Source organism: Leptidea sinapis, chromosome 23, assembly GCF_905404315.1.
Source record: "Leptidea sinapis chromosome 23, ilLepSina1.1, whole genome shotgun sequence".
Lineage (NCBI taxonomy): Eukaryota > Metazoa > Arthropoda > Insecta > Lepidoptera > Pieridae > Leptidea > Leptidea sinapis.
Window position 1 is genome coordinate 5304492 of NC_066287.1, and position 26954 is coordinate 5331445.

The 26954-nt window shown below is 36.9% G+C and overlaps 1 protein-coding gene across 1 annotated transcript in view; it reads left to right on the forward strand.

Annotated features, from left to right (window-relative positions):
* The first annotated feature begins 1239 nt into the window (after positions 1-1239).
* LOC126971432 (cilia- and flagella-associated protein 410) overlaps positions 1240-26954 on the forward strand; it is a 43895-nt gene continuing 18180 nt past the window's right edge. The window contains exons 1-6 of the mRNA XM_050817752.1: positions 1240-1493; positions 18506-18571; positions 19651-19818; positions 21049-21121; positions 22554-22619; positions 24612-24713. Of these exons, the coding sequence (XP_050673709.1) occupies positions 1414-1493; positions 18506-18571; positions 19651-19818; positions 21049-21121; positions 22554-22619; positions 24612-24713 (555 nt within the window). The 5' untranslated portion in view covers positions 1240-1413. The remainder of the gene's footprint in view (positions 1494-18505; positions 18572-19650; positions 19819-21048; positions 21122-22553; positions 22620-24611; positions 24714-26954) is intronic.

Consider the following 26954-nt stretch of genomic DNA (forward strand, 5'->3'; position numbering starts at 1 on the left):
CTTTGATTGTTTAATTACATTTTTAAAATCTTCATTCATTTGCAGTACAATGAGAGGTAGAACTGGGGAATAACCTCGTAAAAGCTCACCTCCCGAAGTCTGCTGAGCCAAGCATTGTACAGGAAAAGGTACTATTTTTTCGAGAACATTATCATTACCAGATAACAGCTTTAGTAAATATCTCTCTATTAGCAGAAGTCTTCTAAGACACAGTGGCATTAATTTGGTTTCAACTTCCATAGGTCATATGGGAGTTGAACACATAGCCCCAGAATAACACCCAGGAATTTATGATTAGGTACAACTGAAATTGAATGATTATTGTAGAGTATGCCATTAGAGGGAAAGTCTTTACTAAAAATCATGGCCTTGCTTTTGTTGGGGTTAATCTGTACAGCCAACCTGTCATTATAATATATGTACAATTGATCTAAAGCATTATTCATACTATTTACAGCTCTATCTACATTATGGTCTGTACAATATAGTACAAGATCATCTGCAAATTGTAAAATATTTACACCTTCTATATTTACAAAATTAAGAATTTGACTTGTATATACATTGTACAGCAATGGAGATAATGTAGTCCCCTGCATTGTACCTTTGGAGACCCTTCTTGGACCATGGAGAAAATTATTATGCCTTACATACAAAATTCTATCTGTTAAAAAATTAAATAACCAATGGCAAGTTTGCGTCGCAATAAAATATTTTAAAAATGCCGCCGTGCGTTGTGGATAAGTGTAAAAACAATAATATAAAAGTATTTGTGGATATATGATTATTTAAGGGAGAAAAAATTGTGTAACAGGTATACTCCGTAACCCCACACACAAAGGTGCTTCTCTTGCTAATATCATGGCGCGGAGTCCTTCTTTTTTTAATAGTCCGTGCGCAGGCCATGTAATTTATCATTTAATGCGTTATCGGAAACGAACAATATAAACAAAAACCATTTTTTTTCGCTTTAAGAGAGTAGTTTAAATCAGACATGCGATGTTCACTAGACTGGTGATCAATATGAAATTAAATGACTTAAGTGTTGACCACGAGTAAGATCTTCTACTTGAAGTGAAACTTTTTTGTAACGATAAACTGTATGCTTTACCTGACATTGACAGTACAGAGTACAGACTACACATTGACATTGACGGTACAGATTATAGATGGAAATTTTATTTAAAAAATGAAGTGACACTTGACAGTACAGCTGTGTTTTTGCTTTTTGTAGTTTTTATTATTTCCATTTTCCATGGCATACTCCCACGGTCGAGCATGGATTAGTATTACTCACTCAGTTTTTCTATGAATGTCCCGAGTGATTGTTGTGGATTTGTGTTGAAAATGTACGGCTTGAGTGATTTATCGGTTTAACAGTTTTGTACCTTGGATCTGTGTTGTGACTGAAAAATGGCTCGGTTAACAGAGGAAATGGTGATTGCAAGAACTAAACAGTCAGAATTATCTGTTATAAAGAACCTTAATTGCTGGTAAGTACAAGAATGAGTCAGTTATGGTTCTCCTCCTCCAGTGACCAGCACCGTTCCAGTTGACCTGGCGAACATTAACGCTGCTACGTGCACCACTATTGAAAGCTACGTACAATAACTTGTAGTTTACTTCATCTTTATATTTCGTAACAATAGTGTAGATTCTGAATAAATTATTTATTTCGATATTTCCTGTGTTTGTGCCTGATCAACTTTATTATGCTACAAAGAAACAATAGTGATCAAATAGCCAAGCACATAAATGTACGTATTTCTCTTTAGGATCCTACTAAGGAGTGCTGTATAATATATAAATAATTACAATTTAGGCATTCAACATCATAGTGGTTTTGACCATAGATGGTTCAAAGAAGTTTACATATAAGTAAAAATATTCTATATTTGGATTGTGGCTATACTCTAAAGCCTTGCTTCAAACTATTTTGTGACACAAATTGTATTTGTGACCTTATTAATGCTACCTTTAGGTATATTATTTTTAAAACAATAAATTATAACATAAATCCAGTCAAAAACTACTTCGTTTAATAAGGTCAAAATTACACATATGTAGGTTTGTCAATTTTTTTACATTTCACTAATTCAAACCAATTTTGAAAATATTTAACTGTTATGAGTGGCAAGATGGTCATTGCCACTGATTTAAATTACAGTTATAGCTTCATCAACAAAATTAAGTATCTATTCCTTAAATCATATTTATGATTTATTATGCACTTGTCACTCTCTCTTGCAACACCAGAGGAATCATTGGAGTGTTGTGAGCCTTTTAGATTACAGAGAGAGAGAGACACTTAGAGATTAGATTTTTTTTTAAAGGTATCCATATCATATTATCTTGGAGACACCATGCAAGTACCTAATGAAGACTATAATTCCTAACTTCCATAGTTGCATAATGAATTTAATTATTCAAACACCATTGACAAGCTTATTTTTGCTACTATTGCTGAAAAAATCATTTAAAATTATGGATATTCCAAATCTATTCCAATTATTAAATAAACAGTACAATTTATTGACTAATTAACTTAATTACTTATTTCTTGTTTATTATATACTACACTAGCAACCCAACAGAAGTTGTTCTGTACATATTAAATAAAATGCTGTTTTTAATTATTTTGTCAATAATATTTCATATCACCAAGAATTATTTAGTAAAATATGCTCCCTGTTGTTATTATGTAATGGCTTAAAGTAGAACTGTCTTGTCTCATAGAAAATATGTCCATACAAAACAAATATTGGAACTAAAACAAATTATTGGGCCCAAATCGAAATAAAAACTATCCTATCTCTCAAGTTGGACTAAACTGCACTCCATGAGGTAATCCCCATTAAAAACTGTTCATTAGTTTGGGTGTTATTACTGATCACAATTAATGTAAAGTATTGACACAGTTCAACTAGTTAAAGTTAATCTTTGTGCAAGTAATGTTTAACAATAGGTTGAATGATCCTTATACCACCAGCAGAATTATTGTTATCACTCACACAGGTGGTCAGAAACTGTGATTAACTTTGTCACCAATTACTACTATTTTGACCAAGTAATAATTTACAGTAATATCTGTAGATATCATTTATATATTCATAATACTAGCTGACCCAGCAAATGTCGTATTGCCATATAACATATTAAAAAATATCAATTATTAAAATTTTGATGCATTTTATTGTATTCGATTGCCATCTTGCAATCGGTTTGGTGGATGGAACAGAATAATATAAAAATCGTGATACAAAAATAGTTAAAAGGGCGAAAATTTAAATTTGTATCTATTTTTTAATGCTGAATCATAATAAAATAAAAATAAAAAAAATTTCAAAAAACACACAAAAAACAAATTTTGGTGTGGACTACCCTTAACATTTAGGGGGATGAAAAATAGATAGTAGCCGATTCTCAAACCTACTGAATATGCATATAAAATTTGGTAAAAATCAGTAAAGTCGTTTCGGAGGAGTAAGGTAACTAACATTGTGACATGAGAATTTTATATATAACTAGCTGGCCCAGCAAACGTTGTATTGCCATATAAAGTAATAAAAAAATTCAATAATTAATATTTTAGGGTATAAAAATAGATGAAGACCAAATCTCAGACCTACCAAATATATCGTACATAAAATTTATGGTACTACAATAATCATTATATTCGATGGTGGATGGTGTATGGATTAGAATAATATTAAAATCGCGATACAAAAGTAAGTGTTGATCAAACAAATTTAAAAAAATTAAAGAATTTCGTGTGGACCACCCTTAACATTTAGGGGGATGAAAAATAGATGATGTCCGATTCTCAGACCTACCCAATATGCACTCAAAATTTCATGAGAATCGGTCAACCCCTTCGGAGGAAACTACAAACACCGCGACATGAGAATTTTATATGTTAGATATAATAATAACATAGTGTATGTGTATGATGTAGGCCGATATCACATTAATAATTGCTTAGAAAGTATGTGAATGAGTCTTATACAACTATTATTAATTAATTTCATAGTTCTCTATAATAGTACTACAAAATTAAAATAATTAAGAAGTTGCACAAATTAAATTTATGAACGATGCGGGACTCGAACCCGCGACCTCTCGCGTTCCGTGCGAGCGCTCCTCCTTTGAGCCAACGGTTCACATGACGTATAGTTGATAAATCTCAAAATCAACTCTCATGATGAAGCCACAACCTGAGAGTTGCAAAGACAAGATTTATGTATGATGCGTCATTCGAACAGTTGGCTCAGTGGAAGAGCCAACGTTTAATCGCAGAAGTGAGGGTTATCAATTAAGATGTTGACTTATTAACTTATTCAATAGTAATCCCTGTTTACATATGTTTATTGCTCAAATCAAAATTGTTTGAGATTATCAAGATGTAGACACACACTTGTCTCCTGATCTGAGAACAGCTCGAAGTCATTCATGGTCGTGAAACACACAAAGACATACCTTAATGATTAGTAAAGCAATTAAAAGGCATAAAGGGCATTTATTTTCTCAAAATTGATTCCTTTAGAATTCTTTTTGATGTCATTTCTAATAACTACTAGATACTACTAGCGCTTCGGATATAAATGGCACTCTGAGAGAGAACAAGCGGCGCAAGAAACTCTCCCAGCATTCTTTTTTTGCGCTCTTTTCAATAAAAATATACAATATTGTACAGTCATTTCTATCGCTATAAAATAATCACAATCTAGTCCCAGGCTGTCCGATCATTTAGATATTCAGCAGTGGAGTAATAGGATTTACGACAAAGCCATTTTTTTATAAAACACTAGCTGACCCGGCAAACGTTGTTTTGCCATATGAAGTATAATTCACGCGATAGTTTTATAAGTAATAAAATATTGCCTATATTATAGCCTGTACATCATTTTGTTCTATTGTCAATAGTTTTTGCAGCGCACGCAAAAAAAAGATTTCGATTTTACACCTTGTGTTACAAAATAGCAATTTTATTACGGATCCCTAATCTTGAAAAAAAAACATAGCCTATAGCCTTCCTCAATAAATGGACTACCCAACACTGAAAGAATCATTCAAATCGGACCAGTAGTACCAGAGATTAGCGCGTTCAAACAAACAAACAAACAAACACTGCAGCTTTATAATATTAGTATAGATTTAAATTTATTTATAGATAATGCCTGAACAGTGGCTGGGACTTTATTATAGAAGTGTATACATTTACCCTTAAAGCTATTATGTATCTTATGAAGCCTACTAGAATTAGTTACAAGAAATTAGAGTCGCTCCTTGAATGATAGCGTTAGCAGTGACATTAAAATCAAATGGCAGATATTGCGGGTTCATCTGTTGACAAACAATTTTATCACACAGCACTTTCTAATTTATTCATTCTTAGCTGTTCTCTACAGATTTCTTACGCAACCAAATAAATATCCGTCTTGCGCTGTACAACTCCGAAAATAGTGTGAAATAATAATACTTACTTAACGAATTAATATCGACGATAAGAATTAAGAATATTTTTATAATTTATCATCAGTAATAATAATGACATTTCGTAATATAGGTAATCATTGAGATAAGACAGTCAAGATTAGTTGTGTAACGTTGGCGGATAGCGGATAGATAGACGATAATCCAGTCGTATCAAGTTACTCGTGATCGTGGTTTTAGAACGTGCAACGCAGCTGGGTGAAGGTCGCGGAAGCCCCAGAGCTTCGACGATGGCGTCTATCACTACTTACCTATCTGTATAACCTACATTTCAAAATATTATGTCCTACACTACAGTGTTAGAGCACGTGTTACATATTTTATCATTTTAGCTTCAGCCGTATCGGACTCTCACGAGAACTCTTAAATTTCGTAAAAAAATGTTGTTTGTCATTAATTGTGTACAATGACGTGTACAAGTGAGTAGTTGGTAGGAGGGCGGAGTAAGCCGTAACAGAGAAACGAACAATGTTTAAATAAAACACTTTTTAAAGGGTTAAAACGCGGGTAGTTTTAACTTTGTTTTTACATTAGAGTCCCCCATTTATTTTCAGTCCCCCTGAAAAAGTGTTTTATTTAAATGTGTAACACTCCCGTTAATCAAAGGAAATACAATGTATACTTCCCCCGTTATTCATAATAGTCTGCTAAATCTCACTCCTCTTCTATTGACCTAAGTCAGAATGAGAAAAAACACTCCTTAGCGGCTGTTTAAAGTTAGCGGACCATTATGAATAAGGGGGTTCGTTTTTATATAATCAGGGAGGATTACAGAGAAACTCTCCAATAAAAAAATTTCTGGGCATCCTTCATCTGAACACTTGTGTAACGGGCGAACTTAAATTTTTCGGGACATGTATTTTCTATATATTATTCTCTATCTCTGAAACGTGTGTGCAAATATTTAATATGATCAGTTTATATAAATATAGTTAAGGCAGAAAGCGTAACATAGAAACGAATTTTCTTCTGTATAAATACGTTATAGACTTAGGTCTCCGCGCTACCAACAAATATCTAACAACACTAACTACACTTTTGTGAGCATTTAAATGGTGCTAACATGAATGATGTTAAACTGAATAATTCTTCTGAAAGCTCGCCGTGCTATATGCGTAAGAAAATGTACAGAGAGCCCACATCGCCCTGTGCTTCCCCGGGGCGTAAAAAGAACAGGGGAGTCCCAGGCCCAAGAGTGTCGTAAGAGGCGACTACGGGCTTTTTAAAGTTGGAGAGTCACGCTGCCGTCTTATGACGTCAGCACAATCTGGCCAGACTCGTCCGGGTTACTTACCACACTCGCACAGAATACCGGCGTGAAGTAGCGGCCTAGTGCCGCTATGTTTCGCATAGGTTAGTGTCGAGGACCGGAGGCCATATATCATATCATCCCCACCATCTGGATGTGTGGCGGTCCTCCACAGTGCGGTTTTCAAGGAGCTTTCTTCCACGTACTACAAATTTGTGGATTGAGCTTCTATGTGCGGTGTTACCGGGACGATACGACATCGATACCTTCAAAAAAAGCGCGTACACCTTCCTTAAAGGCCGGCAACGCTCCTGTGACTCCTTTAGTGTTGCAAGAGAATGTGGGCGGCGGTGATCACTTAACACTAGGTGACCCGTACGCTCATTTGTCCTTCTATTCCATAAAAAAAAAACATCTCCACATGATACCAGAGTCGAGAGGCGAGTAAAGGACTTATTTAGCTTGACTCGCTTGTCGCCCTATCATTAACAAATTAATTTGTGCAGTAATATGTTACAATGGACCTTAGATGTAACGAGAATAAATGCATTAATTACCATAAAAAAATTATCTCGGTTGTTTATTGTTGCGGATTATGTGACGTACGATATTATTATTTACAGTTTAACAATCACTTATCTTTTAGGAAATTTCATGTTGTCTCGAAACGGTCGTTATTGCATGTAGTCATGCAAAAAGTAACAATAATTAACATTTATATTAATAATTGTATCATTGTTCGTTGTGGGACGGGTGCGGTAGTATGTGTTGCAGAGAGACAATTAAAATGGAGATTTGTCCAAACGCCCGGACGTACATTTTATGAATTTCAAATTTAAAAAATATACACTACATCTATACAGACACACATATATATTATGAATAAAATGTTTGAATATAGGTTAAAATTAGGTATGAAATTAACTGGCGTTAAGCGTCAGTAGCTCAGTACCGTCATAACGGTGCCCTTCAAACACAAACACAGACAATGCTTGCGAAATGCACAACCGGTGCGGCTTTGGTAGAGTTAGGCGTGAAATTATAATAACAAGCTGACCCGATAGACGTTGTTCTGTACATAATAAATAAAATACTGTTTTTTATGAATTTGTCAATAATATTTCATAACATCATGAATTATTTCGTAAAATATGCTCCCTGTTGTTATAATGTAATTGTTTCACAGCAGAACTGTCAAACCGTGCGTCAGTAATTTCTCTCATAGAAACTATGTCCATATAAAAAAAATAATGGAAATAAAAATAATTATGGGTCCCAAATCGAATTAAAATCTCTATTAAAATCCTTTCACTAGATCACAGAAAACAAGCATCAGGGCACTGGATTTATCATCAGGACACCTTTAAACGAGCACTTCTTGAATATACTCAGAATCTCGGAAACGGCTCTAACGTTTAAAATTTTAAGGAAATTTAGTATACAGATAGTTTCGGGGGCGAGAAATCGATCTAGCTAGGTCTCAATTTAAAAAAAATGTCGTTTTATCCGTGTTTTAATGAGACATACAAGAACATTAGAAAAATAGAAAGGTAAATTTCGCAACAAGCTCAGATGGGATATTAGGTGATCCGGAAAGCAGAAGACCCCGGTTCGAATCCAGATGTCCTATCAGTTTTTTTTGTTAAAGTTTTGTACATTCTTAAAAATCCGAGCAAGGCTTGGTCGTCCAGAAATTATATATAAAGATATGAGCAAACAAAATTCGTTACAACGCAAACAACAACAACATATAAATATTGTACATAGTTTCAACCACTTACAATAAACAAAGCGTGCGAGAGAAAGGAACATCTCTAACGGAGTTACATCAAGAAAGAAAAAGAAAGAAATGAGTCTAATATTATATTAGCTAACGCACTCATTGACAAATCAAAATAAGTCATGCATAATTAGGTTTTCAGGTCGTCTATAGGTACGCTAGTATAGGCATATTCCAAATCGGATAAAAAATCAACCAAAGTTTGATTTTTCTTTATCTGAACCCAGTATACGTATCGGAATCACTATTGCCCATAATTATGTCACTCTCAAATTAAGTCATAATTTCGTACAAATATTAAACCCAATAAGCCCACGTTACTGTGAGGCGCAAGGAACCAGAGAATGGAGTTCCGACGTCAGGCACGCGCACGTATCCTGATCGGATTACACAGGGACGTAATAGGGAAAACTATTTTGCCACAGCTGTGACACTCCTTTTTGAGAGAATTCATGGAGTCAAAAGAGCACCACTGAATGTGCTTACGGAGTGCAGGATCTTGGCCGAACAACGAACACAATATATCCTGCTTGTAGAAATCTGAAAAGGATTATAGACTGGCACGCTTAATTAGTACAATCAACCAGTGGGAGGCTCCTTTGCACAGAATGCCGGCTAGATTATTGGTACAACAAAGGCGCCTATTTCTGCCGTGAAGCAGTAATGTTTAAGCATTACTGTGTTTCGGTTTGACGGGCGCTTTTGTCTCAAGGTGACGAGCGCAATTGTAGTGCCGCTCAGAATTTTTGGGTTTTTCAAGAATCCTGAGCGGCATTGCATTGTTATGGGCAGGGCGTATCAATTACCATCAGCTGAACGTCCTGCTCGTCTCGTCCCTTACTGTCATAAAAAAGGGATAATTGCGCAAATAGCCCAGACAAACTATCTGCAGCCATTTTAACATCATCCGGGAATTGATAATCCGCATCAGTCATTTGACCAAATGTCTATTGTGCTAGTTTCACCGCCACATACAACACGCACGCAGTAGTGTGTGTGTGTGACAGTTCCGCGTGTTCGCTGCCCTATATGGTGCGGTGTTGGTGGGAGCACTCGCGGCCGAGGTCGCGCGTATGTCTCCGAGAACAATACCCCATTGATTATTATTTGAGCAAATGACTAATACGGCCACGAACAACAACTTCCCATAAAGAGAATTCTACATAACGGCTGAAAGTTATCACTTACTAAAAGGAGAACTGTTGGCTATTGTAATTACTCCATATAAGAATTCGGTCGTCAACTACATACTTTATTCAATTAAGCTTAAACTACGCTTTGAATCGTCACTATATTTCTTTTAAATGACTGAATCTGCCATATCTTCGGAAAAATTAGAGCTCGGAGAAGAACATATTACAAGAAACTCAACGGCCTCTATTTTAAGTCAAATTGAGCACATATAGTACTATGGCTACAAGTTAATTGGGCATCAAATTATCTGATGAAACCCGGGACAGACAGTGTTATGAAGTGGCCACTGGCGGCAAACGTTGGACGGGGGTCATTCTTCTTGAATGGTGTCATCGAGAACTATTCTATCTATCTCACGCAAATACTAATTTTTTTTTATGGAATAGGAGGACAAACGAGCATACGGGGGTCACCTGTTGTTAAGTGATAATCTCTTGCAACTCCAGAGGAATCACAGGAGCGTTATATGCCTTTAAGGAAGGTGTACGCGCTTTTTTTGAAGGTACCCATGTCGTATCGTCCCGGAAACACCGCACAAGGAAGCTCATTCCACAGCTTTTTAGTACGTGGAAGAAAGCTCCTTGAAAACCGCACTGTGGAGGACCGCCAGACATCCAGATGGTGGGGATGATATCCTAACTTGTGGCGTGTCGTGCGATAGTTGTTCAGGTTGATACCAGCAGCTGAATTCCACCACCGGACATTACGTCTAAATGCGAAATTCCACCATCATCACGTTGACTTCTGCCAATTCTATTGTGAGGAACTTCTTGCCTCGCACAGCTTCTATGTGGAGTTAATTACCGGCTGCAGTTGTCCCGAACTTATATGACTCTGGGACTTTCAAGCTAAGAGCATACTCCAGCCTAAAAGGCCGTCAACGGATGTCTGAAACCAGAGATGGTATTGCGGATGTCCATGGGCGGTTGAGTCAACACTTACTGTGAGCTTCTTGACCCCCGCTTATGTACAAAAGTCTACACCCGCACTGTATACCGCCAGCGTGAGAACGACTCCGCTTCTCTTTATAAAACTTGTAAAGTAGTAATTAAGTTGACTATTGATGTGTTCAACATACGCGGGCAGCCGTTATGTTCTCACGGACGCAATAAATGGCTAATACCATGAGTATTAGCCAGAATCACGGTGCGCCTAACTGTGCCTTTATTTCTTGGATATAAGAAGGCTTGGTACTTGTTGATAGAGATAGTAGAGACGAGTGAGATGAATTTTTATAGTTTGATGGTGGGTTGAATTTAAAATATGTTCATAAAAGGCATTAATTTTCTCAAAATTGATTTCTTTAGAATTATTTTTGATGTCATTTCTAATATACTATATACTACTTCCGCTTCGGAAACAAATTGCGCTCTGAAAGAGAAGAAGCGGCGCAAAGAACTCTCCCAGCATTCTTTTTATGCGCTCTTGTTATAATAAAATATACAATATTTTACTGTCATTGCTATTTAGATATTCACTTGTGGAGTAGTAGGATTCACGACGGAGCCAATTTTAATAAAACATTTAAATTTATTTATAGATAATGCCTGAACAGTGGCTGGGACTTTATTATAAAAGTGTATACTTTTACCCTTAAAGCTATTATGTATCCTATGAAGCCTACTAGAATTAGTTACAAGCAATCCCTTATTTCTCGTGTTATAATAATGAAATTCACCATTAGGAGCAAGAAGGTGACGATTTTTGTGAACGTTCATTAAAATTTCATAAATGTACTGACAATGAACAGTCACAATATTTATTTCTATAAAAGACGAACAAGCGATCCTATCAAAGTTACATTTTGTCTAAAGGCGGATTAGGGAGAAAAAAAGGATTAGAATATTACAGACTGTCGTTGAAAGTGCATGCTGTAGTAAGTTGGCTAGTTGTTGTTGGTTTGGATGTGAGCGCGGTTGAAAACGAAAGTTATTGTGATCGCGTGCGCGTGAGCGGGAGCCGCATGATGAGACGAGTGTGTGTGGACAACAGATACGATCACACACTTATACTAGCGTATTAAAAAACTAAGCATGCGAGAGGAAAGAACATGTCTAACGGAGATGCAGCAAGACAGAGAGGGTAAGCGATTGACCCACCATCTGGATGTGTGGCGGTCCTCCACAGTGCGGTTTTCAAGGAGCTTTCTTCCGCGTACTACAACGCTGTGGAATGAGCTTCCTTGTGCGGTGTTTCCGGGACGATACGACATGGGCACCTTCAAAAAAAGCGCGTACACCTTCCTTAAAGGCCGGCAACGCTCTTGTGATTCCTCTGGTGTTGCAAGAGAATGTGGGCGGCGGTGATCACTTAACACCAGGTGACCCGTACGCTTGTTTGTCCTCCTATTATAAAAAAAAGCGAGTTTATTGTTATTGTAACTGTTTGTTAATTTTGATTGACAAGTCGTAAAAAGTTAGCCACGGTTGACATTAGCTCCATGGTATTTTGAATTAAACCACTAGCTAACGCACGTATTGCCAAATCAAACCGTTACATTTACTTAGAGACCTTCAATTCTACAACATACTCCCATCTCAAAGACCGCCAACTCATTTCTTGAAAGCCGATTCACTTAGATTACAATTAGCGTATCACACTGATGCATGAGTAAAAAATAATAATTTTAAGATAACAAGAAACAGACCAATCAGAGACGGCCTCACAAACTAATGACCATTAAAAATATTATAAACTAGCTGACCCGACAGACGTTGTTCTGTATATAATAAACAGAATAACGTTTTTAATGAATTTGTCAATAATAGAAAATATGTCCATACAAAACAAATATTGGAAATAAGAATAATTGCTTTAGATTGTAAATTTTCTCCCACAATAACAACAGCCACTTCGTCAATGGTGGCTGAATTAAACCTCCTTGTGGGTTCATCGGCATTTGTTTTGTCAGCTCGAATCGAAATATTTATGGCTGTTTGATTTGCACGAACCCGTTGCAGTTTAAGCCTATGTACTTCATTGTCACTCTCAAACATATGACTTATCAGTCTACATAAAAATAATCTGATAGATAGTTAACCACTGTTGTTAATCTACCAACCGTAGTTAGCCAAAATTAAGTTTATTTTTTACCTGAGAAAGTTAGAAATATATAACAATTCTTATTAGTTATTCATTTTAAACTATTCTTTCAATTTGATTTCTGATTGACCGGGGACACATCAAAGGAAAAACAAAATTGTTGTTTTTATTTAATTCTGACCATTTTCCTATTTATTCATATATTCTATATATATATATATATATATATAGATATAAAAATTAATTGCTGTTCGTTAGTCTCGCTAAAACTCGAGAACCGCTGGACCGATTTGGCAAATTTTGGTCTTGAATTATTTGTGGAAGTGCAGGGAAGGTTTAAAGGTTGAATAAATAGGAAAATGCTGCTAAATTAAATAAAAACAACAAATTTGTTTTTCCTTTGATGTGTCCATACATAATATCCATGAGAGAATTTATGGACGCACGGTTTGACAGTTCTGCTGTGAAACAATTTCATTACGACAGCAGGGTGCATATTTTACGAAATAATTTTTGTTGTTATGATATATTATTGACAAATTCATATAAAAACATTATTTTATTTATTATACAGAACAACGTCTGTCGGGTCAGCTAGTATATAGATAAAATGCCTTACAATATCACTATAGTGTACCCGTGACATTACAAGGTCACTAAAACCAGGCCGTTAAATTGTAAGAAATGAAGTCAATTGATAATCTACCATTAATTATTATAATATCACTAGTGAAATTATTGTAATATCAAGGATTTGACAATATACCTATGACATCTATTATATAATACGATATTAATGTAATCTGGATGCCTCCCGGAGTATTGTGAAGATTTCGACCACGTGCACTACGACCGTCACCCTGCCACGCAGGATGGAATGTCTCCTCTCTCTTTCGAAGTGATCTCCATTGGCTGCAATACAGTCCTTTAAACGTTGAGGCCAGTTATCAATAGAAGCGCCCACTCTTTCCACGGGAAAATTCTTCACTGCCAATCGTACGGATTATTTTCGGGACTCCATATTATCATGGCGTTTAGAGCAAACCGTACTTTCTAAAACAGACCATAAATACCAGTCTTCAGCTCTGATGAAGTCCGACACGCTCGTTTCCAACCAAGCCAAGTCTTGCTGGAAAGACCATTCTTGGTTAATGAACATGGTGTTGTTTAGAGGCTTCACTACCTTCTCAAGAATGGTATCTTGATACACTTGTGCCGATGTTTTGATACCTTTTTAACGAAAGTCTGGCTCAGTCACTCCTCTGCAAGTTGGATAGTGCCCACATTGCACTCTGTCGACTAATTGGGGAGCTTCCTTAGAGTTTTGAGCATAAATACGGCCATTTTGTTTGTTAAAATGTTGCTTAATTGTAGAAAAATTCTCATCCGTAAACAAGATTTTTCTGTGACCTCCCTTTGCATACCGCTTCTTTTTTAAATTATCAGTTAAGAAATGACCAGTACCTCTCTTATAAGCTGCAAGTTCTAAGTCATCTTTTAAAATACGCGATATGGTTCTAGCTACTATCTTCATCGCCCGAGATAAATTATTTTGCTTTCGGACAGGATTTCTTCGAATTATTTCTCTTACTGCTTTGACCACCTTTTTCATACGAACACTACGTGGACGGCCAGATCTTTTTCTGTCACAAACAGGGGATCTCTCAGGTCTCATTGTACCTATTAATAGCCCGGTACACAAACATTTTACTAATATCAAGCATATGGAGAGTCTGCATTTGGCTCCATACCTACTTTATGTCACGCAATCACAGCGATTCGGTTCTCTTTATCACCCCACTCCATTTTAATATCGCCAAATATTGTAAAATGTATTGGCGCATTAATGAGAAAATTCAATGAACAATCATATAAAAATGACAGGTTCCAAATTCAAATGTAATATTTTGTTTATTTTTAATTGTAACATCATTTATGGCCAGACTAGCTAGTAGAGCATGTTCGCATAGCGATTTATTTCCCGCAGAATTCAGTGACACATAGGAATAGTATGACGCTCCGTATGGCACATACACGTTGCGCGCTTCCAGCGATTTATTCGCGCTGATTTATTTATTTATTTATTGCTCCAACAGGGTGAACACCAATACAATTCCTTAATAACTAACACAGATATAACTATTTAAGTGACACCCCAATTATAGGTGCAAATCGAGAACAATTAACAAACGAACACAAACAGAGTTTTAGCAAAATTAATAATCAATATATATTAAAAAAAAATAGTATTTCAAAATTTTTCATTTATTAAAACTATGAGAAATTAAATTTAAATTAAAATAAATTAAATTTCGTCCTATGAAGAAAGTGCTCATCAAATAAATCATTGTAAATACATTAGAACTAAAACGATTACAATTGCAAAATTAGACATATTACACATATTAGTGAAAGCTAGTACATAACAGAGTGTGAGGACATAACAGAGTGCTGTATTTTTCTTTTGTAGCTATGAATGTGATCAGAGAAGATATCAATAGCTTGGCCACCCTTAATAAAATTATCATCGCCATTAACAGTGCAGTTATGAACAGCGTTGTAAGTACCTGTAATTCTGTTCAAAGGAGAATTGAGGCCCAGATTAGACGGTGCTGGACTCATTATAAATGGGGTGTATTTCTTGGACCTGGGCAGTCTTCTTGGAACAAAAATGTTTAATTTTAAAATTATATATATATCATGCATACCGAAGCATCGCAAACGATCTTTATAGTTTGGGAGTTTCTTGGCCAAATTACACGAATAAGATGTTAATTGTTGTACACTTCATTGTTGGGTATATATACAGTTGGCTGAGAATGCGAGGAATCGTATGCGGCTTTCGTGTCGAGTGATCGTTACGACTGTACGCGACGTATAAACACTTAACAGTTAACACTCAAATCTTTGTTTACGTCGTGTGATGCGTATTCCGGACCACGTCTCGTCACGGTGCGGTGCCTGCCGCCGGGTGCGTGACTAATGTCAACTGGCAGTTAGCACACATGTTACATTGTGTGTACAATAAACACTACATTATGTATTATTTTGTTGTTAATTAGTGAAATTACTGGGCAAATGAGACTTAATATCTTACGCCTAAAGGTGACGAGCGCAATTGAAGTGCCGCTCAGAATTTTTTGGTTTTTCAAGAATCCTGAGCGGCACTACATTGTAATGTGCTGGGCGTATCAATTACCATCAGCTCAACGTAGCTGCTCGTCTCGTCCCTTATTTTTCTTAAAAAATTTAATTAACAGAAATAAATAATAGTATTTTCATTGTCTTATCAACCATTAACGTAATACGGAACGTTTCCTCCGGTACCTATGAATTTATTGCCTGTATTGGACAGTAATGTAAGAAACTGATAACATTTGTATAACTACTTTTTAAATAAAAATAATCTTTATTTGCATTTGAATAAGGTCAGTTTTACAATCGGTCTTAGTTTATTTAGATTAAGTTTCTCTTATTATGCATACAAGGCATGCAAATATATATGTATTACTAGCTGACCCGACAAACGTTGTTTTGCCATATAAATTATTTTTAGAGTTAAACCGTTTCTTGGACATTGCAACATTACGTTATTTTTCTAAAATAAAATAATTTTTCTAAAATATACGTAGCCTAAGTTACTACTTATTACATCAGCTACCTGCCAATAAAAGTCCCGTCAAAATCGGTCCTGCCATTTCAGAGATTAGCCGGAACAAACAGACAGACAGACACACAAAATTGTAAAAAAATTTATTTTGGTGTATGTACGTAGTATACATGTAGTAAAAAACGGTTTTTTCAATATTACAAACAGACACTCCCAATTTTATTTATATGTATAGAAAAAATTAAATTTTATTTTATACAAAATTGATAAGTATTATAAAGTAAGCAATACAATTATAATTCTAATAAAACAGTAATATTCATGTCAAATTTATTAATCAATTTTCCTCAAATTTAAATAATCATTTATTGAATAAAAACAATTTTATATTAGCCATGTTGTTAATTTATTCTCTAGTTGATTTTTTTATGGAAAAGGGGGACAAACGAGCGTACGGGTCACCTGGTGTGTAAGTAATCACCGCCGCCCACATTCTCATGCAGAGGAATCGCAGGAGCGTTGCCGGCCTTTAAATTTAGATGTCATGTCTGCTTTTAGTGCGGTTTATGAATTACGAGCGCCAGCCCGTGCCTGTGCCTACCTACATTTTGTTAACACTGCATTATGATTTCGTTCACAGTTCACAGTTCACAGTTCTCATCTAATTATTACTATAATTCCCACACACACACACACTCACGCCTTGTTCCCGTCGGGGTAGGCAGACACAATAGAATGCCATTTGCTTCTATCCTTACAAACCTCACGCGCTTCTTCTACATTCATTACTCTTTTCATACATGCTCGCCGGTTGCGGGTGCTTGGTAACTCTCCTTTTCTCAAAACGTCCCCAATTTGGTCGACGAATGAATTACTATAATTCAAATTCAAATGTTTTTATTCAAAATAGAATTTAAAATCGCATTATATGAATGTAAAATCTATCACCCGCAAGAAACACGGTGGGCTTTTTTTAGATAACATTTCCTCACAATATAATATCGTATAATAAAATTTATCACTGTACAGCCTGAGGTCGTTCGCTCCATTCCCAGTCTGTGAAAGGGAATTGAGATTAAGAAAGTCATTTCATTTAACACTTTTTTAATAATTCTTTTGAATAACGTAAATCATTTGTTTTGTAAATTTTCTAGGATCCTGTTGGAAAAGCAAATAGATCACCCCACAAAAAATTTACTAACTGAGTTGTAGGCGTAACAACTTTATATTTTTCCTACTATTAACATTGTATTTATCACAGTTTCTAGAAAATTCGCTAATATGCTTATGTACAAACATAACATTATCAAGAAATTTTTCGTTTCTTTACATAAATTTTTCTCTTAATGATTCTTTAGGACCTAGGTTATAAATAGCGCGAATAGCCCTCTTCTGCAGACACAAAGATGATATTAATATCGGCTGCACTGCCCCATATCAATATACCGCAGGACATGATACTATGAAAATAACTATAGCAAACTAGTCGCGCCATTCACATTTCAAAATACAAGTAGGTTCACAGAATCTTCAAACATTGTGTCATTTTAAGAGCCGGCACCGCATCTCTTAACCTCTGTTGTCGATATTATAACATTGTCTATCTTAGAGCCGGCGCTGCCCAAGGGAGCCGGATTGTCGTTAGTGGCAGCTCTCCCCGCACCCGAGCCGCGCGTCTTTTTATAGGCTTTATATTAGCTTCACCTGTATGTTTGTAACCGACTTCTTTGGGCGCGATTTTGACCCACTTTAAACGGCTAGATTTCGTTCAAACTTTGTAGATATATCGAGGACCGATGACATTACACTAATTTGATACAATTATTAAATTTTTCAATTTGCAAAATATAATTTTTGTTAATTTATATAATTTTCATCTATAGTCGGATAAGGCAGGAATTGATGTTAAAGTACTTAATAGTTTTCAAAATACGCTTTTATACAAAATTTAACTAAAAAATGAAAAATAAATAATAGTTAAAAAAACAACTTTTTTACAATAAATTTTTTTTTTTTACACTATTTTCAATTTAAATTTATTTTCTATTTTTTAGTTGAATTTTATATAAAGCGTGCTTTTTAGTATTTTTTAACTATTATTTATTTGTGTTGTGTTCAAAGTAATGTCTGTCCTCAGGGGCGCCGAGTTGGGTGACGTGAGCCTGCTGCGACAGATGCCCAACGTGGAGGTGCTCGCCTTCAGGTAACCCGCACTACACTGTTACTGTCACAAACATCAGTTGGATACTCCTTTGCACAAGAAGACCACTGGCTAGATTAACGGTACCACAACGGCGCCTATTTCTACCGTGAAGCAGTAATGTGTAAACATTACTGTGTTTCGGTCTGAAGGGCGCCGTAGCCAGTGAAATTACTGGGCAAATGAGACTTAAAATCTTATGTCTCAAGGTGACGAGTGAAATTGTAGTGCCGCTCAGAATTTTTGGGTTTTTCAAGAATCCTGAGCGGCTCTGCATTGTAATGATGGGTATGGCGTATCAATTACCATCAGCTGAACGTCCTGCTCGTCTCGTCCATTATTTTCATAAAAAAAACACTGTTAATCGTTATTTGAACTACGACTCCTAGACTACCTAACCCTTATCCTAGCCAAATATTTTACCACGTGCCAAAATGCCTAATACAGTCATGTGTTACTGTCAGTAAAGAATTCTAAAGGAATCAATTTTGAGTAATTGACTGCTGATTGCACCTTTGAATACTTCTTAATTATTTGGTCTTTTACCAGTCACCTTCACCTTCGGAGCGAGACTTCCATCTGCCAGTTGCTTTATAATATCAGGAAGGGTCACAAGCATTGGTACGGAAACGTCCCGTACGCGTTGCGTGGCGACAAGTCTCATGCGGATATTGTTATGGAATACAAACTTTCCTTAATTCTCTGTATTCCACGGCGGGCAGCAATCATCACTCCATCCTAAGGCCTACTCTGTGCGACTGCTATAACTTCATCAACGACAGTCCGCTGCCATTCTGGATATTGACAGTCTGGACGGACATATTTGTGGTCTTCTCGGAGGTTTCTATATTTATTATTAATTATTGAATAGGTACAAACGAGCGTACGGGATACCTCATGATAAGTGATCACCGTCGCATATAGTATAGAAATCTCAAGAGGATTGCCAGCATTTTAGGTGTCCCTACACGCATTTTCTAAAGAATGTTCGGTCAACCTGGGAACACCGGGCGAGGAACATCCTTCAGCAGATATAAGTGGCCTTTGGTATAAGAACAGTGTTGTCACGTCGCTGGTTCCAGCATCAACAAGTTGCGCGGGCTGGAGGTGTTCGCGTCATGCCGGCGGCTGCGAGAGCTGTACGTGCGCAAGAACGAGATCCGCGACCTGGCCGAGATCAGACACCTGAAGCATCTGCCCGACCTCACCAGCCTGTGGCTCGACGAGAACCCATGCTCGCGACACCCTGAGTACGTATGCCGTTCTTATTAGCGCGGTTTTCTTATCATGCGGTTTTACATCCGCGTGCGGAGCTAGCCTGCATACATTGCGCGTGTGCGCGTTGAAAATTGAAAATATAGACACGTGGGAGGTAATGTGACCATAGGATAGAATTTGGTTCCTTCTTACGGCCGTTCCCAATATACTATCTAAAGATAGAGATAAATTACTACCTTGTAAGGTCAGTAATTAGCTATCAATAATCCGAAGCTGTCCCAAAATACCCCATAAGTCATTCTTATCGCCTTATATTGGGACGCGTGCATTTCAAATTTCCATTCAAACTTCTATCGCTGGTAAACGATTCGTCGTCCCATTGGCAGACAGCGTGTACGGATAAGGTGAGTTTCCGTAGATAAGTTTATTGGGACAGAAGAGTCAACGATAGTTATGATTTTTATCTCATGTAAGAGATAGATTGAATATTGGGAACGGCCGTTAATTGTTTTAAGATCTTATCTATCCATAATTATGTCCAATATAGTTTTACGGCCATAAAGTTATACCTTAGAATAAACCAAGAATATGTATAATGATTACAAATAGACAATAAGCTTACGACTGCTGTATTCTCGGACGTATATTTATTTCCCGCGTTTATTTGCAAGGTATATTGTAAGGTATAACTTTTTGCCAAGGTTATTTGTAAGGCTGATAGTCCAATGCTTTATGTCGATAGGTTATTGAGATGTAAGTAAGCGGCCACTAATGTTTTCTGCGGCACTTTTTTCCGCTAATTTTAAAATAAAGTAACCTTAACTTAGTCGGAGTTCCTGAAAAAAATGGTTCAGCCGGTTCGTAAATTAGTCCTAAAAATAGGCAAACAAAATCTATTTTTGTAAACGTACGTTGTAGAAATTCTTATGTTCTTAGTAACTTTATTAATATTTAAACTTAATCAGTGGGAGGCGCCTTTGCACAGGATGCCGGCTGTGTGTACCACAGCGTCGCCTTTTTCTGAAGTGAAGCAGTCATATGTAAGCATTCTTGTGTTTTGGTGCCGTAGCTAGTGAAACTACTGGGCAAAGCAGACTCAACATTTTATGTCTCCAGGTGACGAGCGCAATTGTAATGCCGCTAGAAGTTTTTGGATGTTTTCTCTGCTCGTCTCTTTCCTTATTTTCATAAACTTGAAGTATAACTTTGATAGACACTCAGATAACACGGACGTGTTTAATGAACCTCGTCCACATCACCAGATACAGACTGACCGTGCTGCGGAACCTGCCCCACCTGGAGAAGCTGGACAACATCTCGGTGCAGCCGGACGAGGTACGTCACACACAGTACGTCACAGCTGTTGAGTAACGCCGACCATACACTGACAGTTGACAGAGTGGCGGACAGCCACAATATCTGGTTTCTCCTCAGACCTCACTATCGACGGTGATCCTTACTCGTTCATCGTCTGTCGTCGGGAAGGTAATTTTTGGGGGAGGCCTTTGTCTAGCTGTGGACGGACGTCTACCGGCTGAAGTGATAACACTTCTTTTGTCACCCTCTTCTTTTCCTTCGCTGTACAGATTTTCTTCTTGATTTTCTTCTTGATTATTTCTTATTATTTCTGCTGTTCTATTTAATGTTATATTTTAGATAGCAATTTCAGTAAAGAGTTTTCTTGAGTGTAAATTCCGCCACAATTTGTCTTGAATCACTTCGACACGTGTTTCGCCTCTATGCACGACACGCCACAAGTTAGGATATCATCCCCACCATCTGGATGTGTGGCAGTCCTCCACAGTGCGGTTTACAAGGAGCTTTCTTCCACGTACTACAAAGCTGTAGAATGAACTTCCTTGTGCGGTGTTTTTCTGGGACGATACGACATGGATACCTTCAAAAAAAAAACGCATACACCTTCCTTAAAGGCCGGCAACGCTCCTGTGATTCCTCTGGTGTTGTAAGAGATTGTGGGCGGCGGTGGTCACTTAACAACAGGTGACCCGTGCGCTCGTTTGTCCTCCTATTCCATAAAAAAAAAAACGAGGCATCCTCAGGAGATGTTGGAGAGAGAGAGACTGAACTAACTTGCCACAGACTTTACGAATAGATCACTTAATAATCACCACTAAGCTATGTGCGACAAATCTTTCACGTGTCAACAATAAGTGTCCATAAATATAATAACTAACCCTAGGAATATAGACAAGTAACAAATATAAATGCAGGACGACTGTCGTTCAATAAATAGTGAGAATGAGTAAGTGGTCAACCAGCCATCTGGAATATTGATTAGATAAAAATTTAGATGTACAAGTGTCCTGCGAGGCGACATATTGAACGCGGCTGCTAATTCTATCACCTTATTGTTTAGATTCCTATGTTTTAAAGTAATGCCGGCTGTACGCAATCGTCGAAAATCCTGCGTAAAGCCTAGATAGACCCACTCACAATACAGTAATGGAACAGTACTTAACTTAACATCATACTAGAGCGCCTGAATAGACGCACGCACACATACACACGATTTATACGGCCGCTAAGCAATCTTGGGATGACAAAACGATTGAGTGCCACATCGTACGCCTCCGAGACTGGCCGATGTCCGAGTTTAATTTGCCACGCTCTCAATATTTTAGTATGTACCAACCCTAACGTAGGTATGACGACCGCTGAGTTACGCTACTGCTATATTGCTGTATTGTGAGCAAGTGCTGGTGTTGTTACAGCATATATTACCTCGCTAATTTAACATTGGTGACAGGTGCAGGAGGCCATGCGACGCGGCACGCTCATCTCGGACTCTGACGACGAGGGATTCCCGCACCAGGTACACAACTTCATTGAAGTAGTAGTAACATTTATATACTTTCACATTTTAGTCAAAGTCAAAGTCAAAAAATCTTTATTCACTATTAACCTTTATACGTTATTTAGTGCAAGTCAGGATGAAGTACAAAAGTTACAATAGCATTCAAATGAGTATAACAATATTCATTAACAAAATTAAGAACATTAATTCCAACTATCTTTATCATTCAAATAATCTTTCACATTATAATAGGCCCTAGATGTTAATTTATATTTTACGATACATTAAAATTTTTTAATATGTAATATTTTAATTTCATTTGAGAGTTTATTATAAAATATAACACAATCCACTTTAAAAGATTTAGCAATTTTACGGAGCCTAGTAGATGGAATTTATATCAGAGACAACAATAAAGTTGTATATTATTATTATTATATAAGGTAGGCTAAGCAATTTTGTTATTCTATGATTTAAAAATAAAGGTGCGCTGGGAGTTTCTTTCTGTTCTTCTTCCCATGTCAAAGCACCTTTACGAACTGATGTAGATTCATGACGTTTACTAAGTGTTGTTGCAATTGTTACTTTATGTAACAAGGTCTCGGTAGGTAACCTTAAAAGTTTAAAACCTTAAAAATCTAAAACTCTATTAGTATTGTATACCTCACTTTTTAAATTAAGAAGATTCCTTAGTTGCTCGTACATTCATTGCAGAAAACAGACTAAACTAAAAAGCTCCTCATTTGTTTGAGTCGGTTAAAAATTATAATATTCTTGTACTCGTATCAGTGATTTGGCATTAGCAACGAAGAACCAGCTTGAGTAATAGTATCTACGTGCAATAGCGCTTTCATATGGGCCTGCCACACACTCGAACGAGGATTGGAGGCAGAGAAAAATGTGGCAACATTCCTAGTCATGCCGTATATTATGCTCGTCGTCAACCGCTCCCCATTAAGGCGAAGAGTAAGCAGAAAACACGTAAACATGGTGTTTTTAGACAAGTTTTGTGGTGAAAGTATCGCATTTCGAGCTATGAACACTACTTTATCTTGTTACACATATCCTTAAGTCTTATTTGTAGGTTGCTAATGCTTGCTGTTGGTTATAGTTAACACTGCCAAGCCTTTTTGAACTACCACTTTTCTTGAAGGTAAACAAGTTTTTTGACATGGCGTGACGCATTTATTCAGATTAGTAGTGAATAACGAGTATAATTTTGAAAGTATTGGCTTTGTTACATAGATGGCGGGCCGGCAGCCGTGAACTCATATCGCTCAAGGTCGCTGGCATTTAGTGTCGCCTTAACTCGGTTTTTGAGCGCCAGTCAAAGGACCGGCGATATACAAGTGCGGAGCGTCGTAATTAATTCGCGAATAGAGCAGTGTGTGGACAGAGACGGCGAATTTGTGGAAGCGTGAGAAGCACAGTGTGGCGGGCCCAATAAATATCTAGTTTGTTTTGTTTCAGCTTACTTTTAAGGCTGGGGACGGAGCCAACGGCCTCGAGGAATTGAGATCGCCATAGTTTTAATTTAAAATTAAAAACATTTTTAGTTTATTACAAACATAATACAAATTTGTTTACAAAAATAACAAAACTATGTCATTTTAATATAAATAATTTTTCATACAACTTTTATCTAGATTGAATGATTAACATGGCTTCAAATGTAGAAGTTGGGAGTAATTTGGTGATTTTTTTCGCAATGTCTATTAAAGATAGAAATGTTAAGAAAAAGTGATTTCTCTTCTCATATTCTGTAGGCAAATAATTATTTTTTTCTATGATATATATAAAATTAAAACTGTTCAGAAATGGTTTCAATCATGCGCTATTTTGGCGATTTCCTGGGATAGCGGCCTTGAAGATGATAGATACAGATTAGAACTACACTAATAAAACCAACTGACTAATATGGTCATTTACTGTAAGACAGTGCAAACTACGTGAATCCTGTACATCATTTATATATTTATTTAGACGTGTTTGGGACGTGTGTGTTTGCAGGAGTCGTACGGCGCCGAGTGCGGCGGCTCACGGTCGTGTGAATCGAGCCCCGAGCGCGAGCCAGAGCCCGAGCACGAGCCGCGCGGTCGTCTGACGCACCGGGTAAGTTGTACCGCGACGAGCTGCTCGTACCGCGAGTCTCTAGTGAGCAAACTTCATTTACAATGTAACTTTTAGTTAACAAAATAAATTATTGAAACAACTTGGTTAACGCACGGGAAATGTATTCAAAGACCCATGTTTTTGCTAAACGTCATAATATCCCATCACTCAACAGTCGCCGTAGATATTTAGATACCATATTCTTATATAAAATATTAAATAACATTGTCGACTCACCCTCTCTAATAAGTAAAATAAGCTTTAGAATGCCGAGCAAATCATCTCGTTCCCGCAATTTATTTTCCATTGATAATAATTCCAACTAATAGTTGTCTTTACCTGTAACCTCCATAATTATAACATTTTGTGCACTAATATTACTATGAAAGTGGCGGCGTATTGTTTTAATGTTGAACAATTAATTTAAACACTCCCTACTGTCAGTACAGCTGTGGCACGCAGCCATCTTAATTCTGTGACACGTGAGCTCATCCTAAATGGACTTGAATTTTTACATTTAAATATAAATTTAATCTTTCATGGGAAGCATCTTTTAACAAACATCCCAAATAACATTAATAATTACTAACACGTGTGTGTGTGTGTTTGCATGTGTGTTGTGACTAACAATTAACATTAACGGATGTATGCGTGTATGTGTGCAGGCGGGGAGCGGTGCGGAGTGCGTGGAAGAGGAGCCCGCCTCGCAGGTCGGTACCAACCACTCGGTACCGATTACACCGGTATGAGCTAGTTAAAGTACCAATAGACGATCGGATATGCTGGGGCTGAGCACAACACATGTCATTACCCCTATAACGCACTCGAAACTATAGTCACGAGGTACCTACATTGGTGCGATTGATTGCACATCGTAGTCGGTTCACTGCCGTACATACACGAGCGACTGGATGAATCATTTCTTATTCAGAAGCAGAGAACGTACCGATGAGTATGGATTCCAATCGCGGTGAAAAAAATGCGAGGAATTGCTTCGCAGCGTGTAACTACTAACTTACAACAAGGAGTATTCCAAATAAGTGATTGATCTGTTTTTTGTTTTTGCTGCCGAATTGCATCATAGCAATCACCACAAAATGAAATCCTTAACAACGCGATTCTAGTTTTGAATTTGGAACTTCTGAACGCACTGCGCTGTGAATGAGCATGTCATCCAGTGTGTTTGTTCGGTCGTACCGTGTTCGATCGTCTCTTGGTACTATTATAGTCATATATGTGACCGTTATGGACAGATTGTTCCGCTTAACATGAAGTAGGCTGCTCGGTCATACACTTGCTTCCATAATATTAACGAATATTCCTGTTACCTGTTGCTGACCTAATGTTGTGTTCATTGTAGAAATGTCACTCTGACCTGAAATTATTACAATTATATAGTATTCAGTCAGCGAGCTGCTCTGAGGTGACTCATCTCAGCATCTGCATCAGTCACAACCTGTTAATCCAGGTTGTGACTGTTGCTGGCTGCTAGCAAGATGCATCCTGAGTATTCGTACCCGTTACCTTCTACCATATCCAAAAACATAATATAAGGAGAATAGACCAAAAATACAAACTTTTGCTATCCGCTAAGTCCGCGTCACACATTTCTTGCGAGGCTATGGGCGTGGCGTCATGACGCGATTAAAATTAACCAATCACATCGCTTTCCACGAAAAGCGGACTGATAGAACTGGGGGCCTACTCCTAAAATCGATATTCGATAAATCGTGGCATTAGTCGTGTCGAATCCTACTCTTAGTTACATCGTATTCAATGTCGAATCGATGATTGAACGAACGAAACATTATTCGATATTATCGGTCTTAACCCTACTCTTAGTTGAAAATGTCAGAGACGAATATTCGAATTTCACAAATAATCAAACGTCACTTTTACGATAATCTCAACGACACTTTATAGGCTGTCGATGCTATTATCGTTTCAAGCTGTCTAGATATATTTGCCATACAATATACATACTTAATAAATTTTATTGAAATAATTATAAGTGATTTACTATTCAACAGGATTTTTTTACTACAAAGTTATTTAAGTCATTTTGTTGATCGTTTATGCGTAGAAATAATGCAAATGGCCGCCTGAGAAATAGAAAGTGGACGAGAAGGGTTGAGTTACTTTTTTTTTACATTTTATTATCTGCAAGTTTTGTATTATTTATTCAATTTTGAATGGTCATATTATATTCATTACATATTTTTTTAACATTAACATTATGTG